Genomic DNA, 11,736 nt, shown 5'->3' with positions numbered 1-11,736 from the left:
TGCCCAGAAGTTCCCACAGCACTTGCACGTTCTTCAGAGATAGATTCAACAGGTTCAGAAGCCCCGTTTGCACCCCCCCATGAGTGTCTGATATCAGCCCCAAGTCTTCGACCGCATCCCACTCTGCTTTCCATTGTTTCAATGCCTCAAAGAGCGATCCCCACGTAACAGCTAAACCGATAGCGCTTTCATTTCTTGTCCTGATAATTTCCTACAATCTGTTCCCGACTTTTGTCCATGCTTTAATACTAAATGCAGCACCGGGATTGGTGCCAAAACCTTGAGTCCAACTCTCCTTGTTTCCTAACAAAACTTTCCATGTAGTTAAGACAGTCTCTTCCTCTTGAAATAAAATATTTCCTATTATTAGTAGTTGGTGGCTCACCTAATTCCAGGTGTCTTGATAGAAGAAAATCAGGTCCTGACCTCCTTATGGCTCTCTCCGCCACACTTGCTTCACCAACCACCGCCCCCCCCCACTCCTTCCCAGTGGGTCACGGCTGCCAATCGCTGGGATCCCGATAAGGGTTCAATCCTCGATAAGGATATCTTATCACGTCGGGGTCACCAGATGTCGCTGTCGGGGCGGTCACGACACAACAAAGAGACTAGAAGCAGTCTCATTTGGCAACTTTTTAATACAAAATATGTCCGACTTTTTATACACTCTGTGATAGTTTATACTTCTTCTACTTTAACTATTGGCTACAATAAATCAACATAACACCATTGGTGAAAAATTACAGTGACTTAAGTAACTTTCTAAAAATACTCCATCCAGCTGCGAAGTTCTCTTCTTATCTTTCTTCTGTTCCTCACTTCTCTTGGTCTCCTTAGTTACAGCCTTGAAAACAACTCCTTACCAGCTACTTCTTTGCTTCTTGCTCCTTCAGCTAACAGGCCCACTGTTAGCTCCTTCCACAATTGTGGATGACGGAAGCCCAGGCTGCAGAGCACCCATAGGTTCAATAACTGCATTTACTGCCCATAGATCCTTTAATAATTGTTACTTGCCATTTTGTTTAGGTATACAGAATATAGGGGTATTCCATGGGCTAGAAGATGGACAGATATGGCCTAAAGACAAGCATTCTTCCATAAGCTCTTTTAAATTTAGTAGCCGTTCCTTTCCTAGGGGCCATTGGTTGACCCACACAGGGTCTTCAGTCCGCCATGTGAATTTACATACGTCCAGTATTTGATTTTGGAACGGCTGATCAATGGCCCCTATGAAAAAGGCCCTCCTGTGAGGTTGAGTCTATTTGTATGGTCGTTCCAAATTGTCCCAGAACATCTCTTCCCATAATGTGCAAGGTATAGAGGCAATAATAAATGGTGCAATCCAGGCAGTTTGCCCATCAGGGCCAAGGACAAGCCAAAGGTGAGCGCTCTGTCTAGGGTGGGCGCTGCATCCCTCCCACCCCAGTTAGTGCAGCTGACTGTGGGCCAATTACTAGGCCATTCATTACTTTTAATGATAGAGAGATCAGCTCCACTATCAACAAGCCCTTTAAATTTTTTGCCATCTATAGTGCATGCTAAAGTTGGTTGAGCTGCTGTAATAGAGCTTGTCTAGAAAATCTGGGGCTGACCTGTGCTGCCAAAGTTATCTGTGGCACGTTTGCCTTTGCCACTAGGGGTTTTGTAGGAGAAGGGAACAAGTTGTGCTGTACGTTGACCTGCAGGTATAAAGCAGGGTGGCATAGGGGTGCATAGTATAATGTGTATTTGGCCCTCATAATCTGAATCAATAACTCTGGGCAGTACAAAAAGTCCCAACCTGGTGGCAGAGGAACAACCATATCAACAAAGCATGAATGCTATTACCAAGGGGTCACCAGACTCCAGGAGGAGCTAAATGTAGCAAACATGACATTAGAGTTAGGAATTCTCTGGAGGCAAGATCCAGCCTGGCATTGCCTGCGGCTGTAGGCAGGAGCTCGCTTGCTAAAAGTCTTGTCTCACTTTTTTTTTGATTCTCTGGGGCATGAAGACTGGCCCTCAGTTGGAAGTTTCCTGGCTGTGTAGCCTTCCAATTCACAGGGTACTGGGAGTGGCAGTCAACAGCTCAATGCTTTCTCCTTCCACACCTGGGACAATCTTTAGATATTTAGATATCTTTAGATATTTTTATTCCATCCCCTAGTTGAGGGCAATCCTTTTTAAAATGACCCATTGAACCACATTTAATAGAGCCTCCCGCCCGCGTGTCCGGAACTCAGAAGTGCGCGGTTAAAGCCACTGCCAGAGAATTAGTGTTGTAAGCAGTAGTTCCCACATTTTGGCATGCTCTGCTGTGTCACAAGTATGTAGGTTATGAACAGCAAGCAATGCTTTTCTACAATCTTTTTTTGTGTTTGTAAAACCAAGCAGCTGCAACAGAATAACTTTGGCCTCATCACTGTCAGCATGCTGGGAGAGCACGGCTTGCAGTCTGTCCAGGAACTGCACGAACGACTCCGCTGGACCCTGTGAAATATTAGCAAACAACAGGTTAGAATCAATATCCATCCCTGGGAGTTGCTGCAGGACCTGCAGGGCTAGGTGAGCAATGATATCACATGCATCATGGGGGTAGCCTGCCTGCACTGCAGGGACTGCAAAGAGACCCTCTCTGGTCAGCTGCACAACAGCGACTGGTGCATTTCTGTCCTGCAGCACTTCTGCCTGGGCTGTACACAGCTCTCGGTAACCTGAGCCAGACTGCAAACTTCATCACTGTCAGGATCATTTTCATTATGCTTTTCCATTATGCTTCTCGTGGGGAGTGAGGACGTACATGTTCCTGATGGATTGTAGGTAGCTTAGGGTGGGATGGGAGGATATCTGCTGCTTTCTTTTACTAGCACCCTCAGTTCTGTAATTACTTTATAGTCTAGCTCCTGATGTGCCAGCTGATGGTTTGGCGCATATATTCCTGGGCAGGCTGTAACGACCACCAAACTTCCCTCCTTCATGGCGGTTTCCTGTCGTTTTTGCCAGTGCTGGACTACTGCATTGCCATCTTGGGCAGGAAGTGAGCCCGCCGCCCACTCATGAGATGAGAGTTCTGTGCCAAGGGGTCCTGCCATGCAGGAATTTTTATTGGGGTAAGGCAGTTCTGTGGGGCCTGGGTTGATCTCAGGGTAAGGCAATTCTGCAGGGTTTGGATTAATCTCGGAGTCGTATACGGGTCCTGGTGGCACTGAGGGTTTGGGGGATTAACGTCCGAAGCTGTGAAATGGCCGACATTCGTGTGACTTCCTTTAATGGCCGCCGTGATTGTCCCCCATGTAGCAAGCTTTGGCATCACCGTCCCCGGCGATATCAAAAAGTTTCTGCCGTACTGCTTGCCAGGTTGCTGATCAAAGGGGCCACTAAAGGGAAAATCTTTAACTTGATTAGATACCCAGTCCAGCATGGTGCTTAGTTTCACATCACCCATATTAATTGATTGCTGATGTAGGAGCTGCCTTACCTAGCCCAAGCTCCTGCTTTGTTCCAGGGATATTCCACCTTCAATACGTTCTCCCACAGGACTACACAACCCCTAGGAGAGGTGCATGGAATTTTAAATTCCTGAGTTCCTTCCCGAACTTCTCTCAGATCCTTCCCTGGATCCTTTTCCCAGACTCTTCTTAGCCAGTTCCTTGACCTGATTTGGGTCTGCCATTTGCAGCACTTGGAACAAAGCAACACGGACCCCCTTATGTATCCAAAGGAGGTTGCTTTATTGTAAAAATTGGCTGATGTTTATACCTTTAATCTCAACCTGACATAATGGAAACCAAACCGAGGCCTAACAGAACTTAAAGGAAGGAGGGCACCCATTGGCTGGCTCAGCTGCAGTGCTGCTGTCAACGTGTCCTGCCATCCAATCAGCTTCATGCTCATTAACGGTCCATGTGTCCTACCATCCAATCAGCTTCATGCTCATTAACTGTCCACGTGTCCTACCATCCAATCCGCTTCCTGCTCATACTCTGGTCATGTGTTCCTGCAGCCAATCAGGATCTCACTCCCATCTGACTCGCCCCTCACTCCTGACTGCCTCTCAGCCCTCAGCCGAGCCCCACCCGCGCGGCCTGCAGCTCTGCCTTTCCCTCGGGGCCTTCTGGTGAGCGCAGGCCTTAGCCACTTTAACAATCACAACCCCATGCCCTACAGTCAGTTGTACCACACTGGAATCAAACAAGCCCAGAAATCCAGATCTGATTGAGGGGTAGTTACAAAATGGCAAAGATCAGCACAGCCTGGCCTGTGGCTGAAGCTGCTGTGCAGTCGCTGTTCAGCTCCTCCTGAGGGTGGCCAGGTCCAGGATGGAGCTGGTCAAGGGCTTCCCTGGACACTGATGCTGGGGAACCAGAGGATGGATGGCCCCGTTCTGCAGAAGAGCAGCAGAACCCCTAATTTCTGTACAATTAAATGGTCCAAGCATCTGGTGATGGGAATTTCCACACTCCATGTACTTTCTGGTACAGGCACAGGAGCTCAGAGGAGTTCATTGTCTACTCTGCACTTTACTCAGAAGGATTTAATTCTGGAATTAAAGTATGTGAGGAATTCCCACAGAAAGGACAAGGGAATGTTGCTGTCCCTCCCCAGCTCTGCAGCCCTACCTGGTGTCCCTTCCCATCAACTGGGAATGCAGGGCTGGCTCTGCTGGACAGAAGGGGAAGGATGCTGCGTGTGATCCCAACCCCTGTCCTGCCATCCAGAGGCACCAGCCCCGCAGGGATTTGGGAAATTACTGCCACTGCTGCTGGGTGTGTCCCCAGGACTTAACGTGTCCCATGCTTTGCAGGCAAGAGCTCCCTGAAAACACCATGAAACTCATCTGCTGAGCCAAAGGAGATGGAGTTCATTCCCTGGGGCCGAGGCCATGAGGGTCGTTCCATGGGGAATAGAGCTGGGGAACAGCACTGAGCCCAGCTGCACTGCTTGGAGCCATGTGGATCCAGGAGGGAGGAGGAAAGCCATGCTCCAATGTGCTCCCTGCAGAGCATCCCACAAAAATCACCCAAGGCAATACTCCTGCTCCCTTCTCCTGCAGGAATACACCACTATGTAGAGGGTGATCCCATGGTTGTTTATTAATCATGAATTCCTGAATAATATCAAGGAAAACCCTCAGCCTCTGTGCTGAGGTTCTCCAGCAGAGCAGTGGAAGGGATCAGCAGGCTCAGATCCCTGTGTCTCTGGTGTCATCATTGCTGTGGGCTGTTTTTTCTTTCTGCTACTCAAAGACCCTCTGAAGGTAGAGACGGAGGGACCCCACTGTACAGAGCCTCCAGCAGCTCGCCATGGAGCAGGGCCTCCAGGAGCTCCCTGCCAGGAAGTAGATGAAGGGTTTGATGCTGCTGTTGATGCTGGCGAGCAGGAAAACCGCCTGGGAGGGCACATCAATGTAACCGAGCTGCTGCAGGAAATTGCAGAAGCTGAGGAGAAGAGTTAACAGCGCAGTGACATGGATAACCACGTCACGCCTCTGGGGCTGCTGCTGCTGGGAGCCCCACTTGGCCTTGATGAAGTCAATTATACCAGAAATGGCCACGGGCGCAGCAAAGAAGAGCAGGATGCCGGTATAAAGGGAGATAAGAGGCACACGGCAGTGCTCCTGCTCTTGCGATTGACAGAGAAATATCACAGAGGGAATGACAGTGAAGAGAGCAAAGAAGGCCCAGGACTGGACACTCCCCACCACCAACCACATTCGCTCGGAAAGCCCCCAGCGGATGCGCTGTAGGATCTTGGCCATATACAGCACAGTGCCACCAGGCCTCAGCCAGAACAGCCCCCAGTAGTAGGAGACCACTGACAGCTGGAAAAGGAAACGCAGGTACAGCAGGGGCATGACAGGAGAGCAGGACATGTCCTCCACCAGGAAGAGGAAGGCAATGGGGATTGTGAGGAGAAGGAAGAGGAAGTCAGCAACAGCCAGCTTAAAGATGCCGGAGTTATAGCTTTTCAGACTGAGGAGCCAGAGGACAGCCCCGTTCCCTGCCAGCCCACAGAGGCAGATGAGCAGAGTCACACTGTGTGTGGCCATGGTGGTGACATCTGTCTCACACAGATGGTCCCCTTCAGTGGGTGAGACAGGACGTGGGGACACGGTGGTCACCTCCATGGATTACTTCTCATTATCATCCTCTGAATCTGTTAATAATAAATTTACTTAATACCATTACCTTTGAATCTGGTTTTTTTCTATTCTTGGAGTGTTTTTTCGATCCTGTGCATATTTATTCAGCAGGTGACTCAAGGAAACCTGAGGTCCTTCAGCAGAGCAGTGGAAGGGATCAGCAGGCTCAGATCCCCGTGTCCCTGAGGGCATCATCGCTGTGGTCAGTTTTTTCTTTCTGCTCCTCAAAGACTCTCTGAAGGGAGAGACGGAGGGACCCCACTGTACAGAGCCTCCAGCGACTTGCCCTGGAGCAGGGTCTCATGCACCTCCCTGCCAAGAAGTAGATGAAGGGTTTGATGCTGCTGTTGATGCAGGTGAGCAGGAAAACCACCTGGGAGGACACAGCGATGTAACCGAGCTGCTGCAGGAAATGGCAGAGGCTGAGGAGGAGAGTGAGGAGCAGAGTGAGGACGATAACAATGTCGTGCCTCTTGGGTGGCTGCTGCTGGGAGCCCCACTTGGCCTTAATGAAATCGATTGTGCTGGAAATGACCACGGGTGCAACAAAGAAGAGCAGGATGATGGCGTACATGGAGATGAGAGGCGCACGGCAGTGTTCCTGCTCATGTGATGGGCACAGGAATGTCACTGCAGGAATGACAGCAAAGAGAGCAAAGAAGGCACAGGACTGGACACTTCCCACGACCAACCACATGCGCTCTGGAAGGTCACAGGGGCAGCAGAGCTGGAAGAGGTTGCGCACATAAAGCACAGTGATACTGCGTATCAGCCAGAACAGCCCCCAGTAGTAGGAGACCACTGACATCCGGAAAAGGAAACTCAGGTACAGCATGGGCATGATATGAGAGCAGGACATGTCCTCCACCAGGAAGAGCAGGGCAGAGAGGACTGTGAAGAGAAGGAAGAGGAAGTCGGAGACAGCCAAGTCAAAGATGCCAGAGTTACAATTTTTCAGGTTGAGGAGGCCAATGACAGCTCCGTTCCCTGCCAGCCCACAGAGGCAGATGAGCAGAGTCACACTGTGCATGGCCACATTGGTGGCATCTGTCTCACAAAGATAGTCCCCTTCAGTGGGTGAGACAGGAGATGGGAACACGGTGCTCACCTCCATGGATGGACGCTGGGCAGGCAGTGGGATGTGGCCCCTGGCTGTGGTCAGAGTGGATGGGGAGTCAGTGTTTGGAAAATCCAGGGATGGGCCATGAGGATCCTCAGTAGCTCCCTGCAGTGGGAAGGATTCAGAGGGGAGGAGTGAGATGTGCAGGGGAGGAGGGCAGTGGAAATGGTGGGGTGGGAGATGGAGGTGGGAGCATTGGGATGTGGAAGGAAAGCAGAGGGCAGAGGAGGGGGCATCTGGGGAGGGCACTGCGGGAGGGCACTGTGGTCACCGTGAGAGGGTGGCAGGAAGAGAGCAGCTGCTGCAGGAGAGGAAGGTGCGTAGGGAAGAAGGAAACCATTCCACCGACCTGTTCCCTGTGGGGCAGCAGCAGGCAAAGGGGTCTGTGCAGATCAGCGGCGCTTCCTGGTACCTCTTGCTGCTTTGGGATCCATGTCCTAAAGCGGCTCCTGGCAGGTCAGTGACATGAAGGAGAAAGTGCCCAGATCACCAGGAGCTCCCCATTCCCATCCTGCCAGCTGATCTCTGTTCCCTATCCCAGTGCTGCCTGCAAGGCTTGGTGGGGTCATAGGGCAGATGGAAGTTGTTTGCAACTTTGGGTACGTCAGAGCTCCACTCCCTCAGAGGTATTTGTCTTGGTTTTTTTTTTCTTTGTCACAAAGGAATTGGCTTTGTCAAAGGCTCCAAATGAAATATTTTGCAAATGGCTCCTCATTTCCTTTTGATTAGAAACATTCCTTCCCTGCAGAATGTCCCATTCTCCGACTGCTTTCCCTCTCCCAAAAGGTTTCTACAACTCCTTGTTTCTCTTCCCTGAGGGATCAGTGGCCCTCCAGCAGCAGAGGGATGCAGGTGGCACTGGTTGCACTGGAGTGCTGGCAATGCTGGCAGTGCTGTTGAGGCATCTGAGTGCTTCTCAGAAAGAGCTCCTGTTCTGGAAAGAGTTCTGACATCTTTGACAAAACCTGGGCCCAAAGCACCACAAATGAGACAAGAATTCACATTTTTGTCATCCTACCACAGGCTTATATAGCCCAAGGGAAGGACAGCACTCAGTTGCTTGCAGCCAGGTCATCAGCACTTAGAACCCACCCTAATTACTGCCAATCCCCTTGATGATGCAATGAAAGTGAGTGGTCAGAGATTTGGCTGTGGGCAGCAGGGGCTGTGGGGGGCTCACTGTGAGCCTCTGAGGGGCCCTGGTTTGTGCCCCCACCCCAGCCTTAGAGGTGTCTGGCACACAAACAGGGACAGCTGAGAGGGACTTGTCCCAGCCCCATCTGCTGCCTGGCACGCTCAGGCAGACAGCAACTGCCCCAGGGTTACTGCCAGCTTGTGTGGCAGAGAGGGAACTGCAGCAGCCAGTGCCACTGGGCTGTCTCTGCTGGGAAGGAAGGTGCCATCCAGCACAGGAGGAGCAGGGCATGGAAAGGGAGACACTGCTCTGTCTCCCTGTGGAAATTAGCACAGTGCCTGTCTTTCAAAGGCAGGCACCTATGTGAGTCATTGGAGTTTCCTGAAAGGAAGAAACCCCAGGGACAGAAAGCACCATTTCTAGAGCACTGGCAGGGCAAGAATCCCAGCAAGATGACGCAACCAGAATAAATGGATGAGTGGGATTCTGGGCCACGTTTGCCTGTGATGGCAACGTCCTGCATATGATGACTGGTGACCAGATGGTCCCATCGCTCCTCTTTCCTGGTGTTTCTAGGAACTAGAGGAATCCTGATTGAGACTGTGAAGCACTGAGCTTGGAAAATAATAGTTCACTGGTGTTTGTTGGTTTTTTGGTTTTTTTTCCTCTGAGGAAGTGAGTTTTGTCAAAACTCCACTTAAAGAATAGAATGGGTACTCTTTTCCTCCTGATTCAAAACACTCCTTACCGGGCAATGTCCCATTCTCTGACTGCCTTCCCTCTCCAGACAGGCTTCTGCCATTTCTCATTTCTCTTTCATGAGGGGTCATGGTCCCTCCAGCAGCAGAGGGATGCTGGTGGTGCAGGTGGCACCGGAATGGTGCCAGTGCTGACAGTGCTGGTGGAGCATTGGGCTGCTTGTCAGAAACAACTCCCTTGCTGGTAAGAGGTCTGGGATCATTGCCAAAAGCTGCCCTGGGCCCAAGGAAACAGAGCTGAGCCAAGAATTCCCATTTTTTCATTCAAATGCAGGCTCACACTGCCCAAAGGAAGCACAGCAAACAGTTGATTTGTGTTGATTTGGCACAGCCTGGTTTTTTGGTAGCCGGGGAGTGTAGGAGTCTGCCTCCTAATGACAGAGTGGCAAAACTAACCTTTGTCCCCCAAAAAAGGAAAGAAGCCCAGAAGTTTCTCTCAACGATTAGGTGAAAAGCCACCTCATAGGACCTCAGAGACTTCACCAAACACTAGAGAACATCTAATTGGATAGAAGCCAAAAAGTCCCGCCTGAGCTATCAGGTAGAAAAGAAGAGAACAAAAAGAGCTAAAGTGCTTTTGTGAAGTGTTTTTACCAGGAGCAGACTTCTGCAGCTGGCTCGAGTTTTTCTGTTTGTTATTTTGCCTTTTATTAAACCCTTTTTGTTTCTAACACCGCAGCAGAAGTCATCCTGCTTATTTTATGCCCCCAAAGTAATAGCTGAGCTATCCTTGGGTGTATTAAGTTTCTTTTCAGGGCTTATGAGACCTGGCCCAAGAAAAACAAACTTAATAGGGGAGGGCCACAGAAAGGGGCTCCTGTTGGAAGCTGCTGGAAGCTTCCACCATATCTGACAGATCCAGTTTCTGATGGCTCTGAAGATGGACATGCTGCTGGCCCAGTCAGAGAGGCTGGTAACACCTCTGTGATACCGTATTTCTGGCGAAAATGAAAGCAGCGCACACGCAGTGTTTACCAGGGATGGCGAGGCACCGCTGCTGGGGCCATCTCGGTGTGGTGAGCGGTGACGCGCCGCGGCCGCTGCCATCCCGGTGTGGCCCAGGGAAAGCCTTGTGGAGGGCAAGACCCGAGCAGAGAGAGAGAGATAGAGAGGTCCATTGCTTCCAAAGTAGAGCAGCCTGTCTTTGGAGGACTGCCCCCCGTGGAAGAGTGACCCAAGCCATAACAGTTTTGAGGAGACTGTTTGCCTGTGTGAGTGACTCACTTTGCAACAGTTTTGTCAGGACTGCTGCTGGTGAGATTAGAGCCACACGGAGGAAGTTCATGGAGAACTGTCTCCCGTGGGAGAGACCCCATGACAAAGCACAAAAAAACTCCTCTCCCTCAGCTAACAGAGTCTCCAGCAGCTTCTCATGGAGTAGGCTCTCTTCCAGCTCCCCACCAAGAAGTAGATGAAGGGTTTGATGCTGCTGGTGATGCAGGTGAGCAGGAAAACCACCTGGGAGGGCACAGCCGTGTAACCGAGCTGCTGCAGGAATGACCAGAGACTGAGGGGCAGACTGAAGAGTGCAACAAGGAAGATAACGATGTCCAGATTCTTGGGTGGCTCTTGGGATCCAGGCTTGAAATGAATGAAGAGGATTGTGCTGGAAATGACCATAGGTACAGCAAATAGGAAGAGGTTGAGGGCGTACATGGAGGTGAGAGCCACCTGGCACTTCTCCTGTTCGTGTGACTGGCACAGGGAAGTCACTGTGGGATTGACAGCGGTGACAACAAAGAACAAAGCCCAGAACAGGGCACTCATCACCACCCACAACAATTGCTCAGACTGTTGCCCAACACAGAAAAACAGGCAGAGGATGGACCTGCACCTCTCGATGCTGATGAACATCAGCTGGAACAGCCCCATGGTGTAGGTGAACAGTGACAGCTGGGAAAGCAAGCTCAAATACATTGGGGATATTAGAGCAGAGCAGGACACTTCCTCCACAAGGAAGAGCAGAGTGGAGGGGACCATGAAGATGAGGAAGAGGAAGTCGATGCTGGCCTGATTGAAAGCCACAAAGTCAGTGATGGCATCAATGAGGAGGAGCCAGAGGAAAGTCCCGTTCCCAGCCAGCCCACAGAGGCCGATGAGCAGTGTCACAAAGTGCATGGCCACGCTGGAGACATTGATCTCACACTGACCAGGTCCATCGTTTGGTGAGGTGAAGAAAGGGGACACGGTGGTCACCTCCATGGATGGACACTGGGCAGGCAGTGGGATGTGGCCCCTGGCTGTGGTCAGCATGGATGGGCAGTCACTGCTTGGAGAATCCAGGGATGGACCATGTGGCTCCTCAGCAGCTCCCTGCAGTGGGAAGGATTCAGAGGGGAGGAGTGAGATGTGCAGGAATGGAGAGTGGTGGAAATTCTGGGGTGGGAAAGGGGGGTGGGAGGGTTGGGCTGTTCGGCAGGAGGTTGATAAATAACATAGAGAATAAACATTTTCCGTTCTTCTGAAGGTATTCAAAAGCAAAGTGGCCAAAATTTAAAAGGATGTGTTATAGATGGGTAATGGGATGATTGGCTCTCACAGTTAAGGGATGAATAGTGGGTGAATAATAAGAGAAGCTTCATTGATGTATAATTATGTTATT

At 50.7% G+C, this 11,736-nt stretch overlaps 3 protein-coding genes across 5 annotated transcripts; all 3 read right to left on the bottom strand.

Moving 5' to 3' along the window:
• Nucleotides 1-6: 6 nt before the first annotated feature.
• On the bottom strand, nt 7-7,769 carry LOC121362926 (mas-related G-protein coupled receptor member H-like). Of its 3 annotated transcripts, none has more exons than XR_005956599.1 (2): nt 7,591-7,769; nt 7-2,469 (listed from the first exon to the last, which is right to left on the bottom strand). XR_005956599.1 is itself a non-coding variant. In XM_041484864.1 (2 exons), the coding sequence occupies exon 2, from the start codon at nt 7,233-7,235 to the stop codon at nt 6,288-6,290; it is 948 nt and encodes a 315-aa protein (XP_041340798.1). In that variant the 5' UTR covers nt 7,236-7,346; nt 7,591-7,769; the 3' UTR covers nt 6,225-6,287. The 3 variants fall into 3 exon arrangements, 2 of the variants coding, with proteins under 2 accessions (XP_041340798.1, XP_041340799.1); XM_041484864.1 differs by lacking the exon at nt 7-2,469 and adding an exon at nt 6,225-7,346; XM_041484865.1 differs by lacking the exon at nt 7-2,469 and adding an exon at nt 6,225-7,273.
• Nucleotides 2,476-6,106, bottom strand: LOC121362927 (mas-related G-protein coupled receptor member H-like). The gene has a single exon (XM_041484866.1). The coding sequence runs from the start codon at nt 6,104-6,106 to the stop codon at nt 5,216-5,218; it is 891 nt and encodes a 296-aa protein (XP_041340800.1). The 3' UTR covers nt 2,476-5,215.
• Nucleotides 7,770-10,481: 2,712 nt separating the features above from the next.
• On the bottom strand, nt 10,482-11,484 carry LOC121362928 (mas-related G-protein coupled receptor member D-like). The gene has a single exon (XM_041484867.1). It carries the CDS (start codon nt 11,385-11,387, stop codon nt 10,482-10,484), a length of 906 nt encoding a protein of 301 aa, XP_041340801.1. The 5' UTR covers nt 11,388-11,484.
• Between the last annotated feature and the right edge of the window lie 252 nt (nt 11,485-11,736).

Source organism: Pyrgilauda ruficollis, unplaced genomic scaffold (assembly GCF_017590135.1).
Source record: "Pyrgilauda ruficollis isolate IOZ18807 unplaced genomic scaffold, ASM1759013v1 scaffold684, whole genome shotgun sequence".
NCBI lineage: Eukaryota > Metazoa > Chordata > Aves > Passeriformes > Passeridae > Pyrgilauda > Pyrgilauda ruficollis.
Note: the sequence above shows the minus strand (reverse complement) of the source record. Positions and strands in the feature narration are given on the sequence as shown.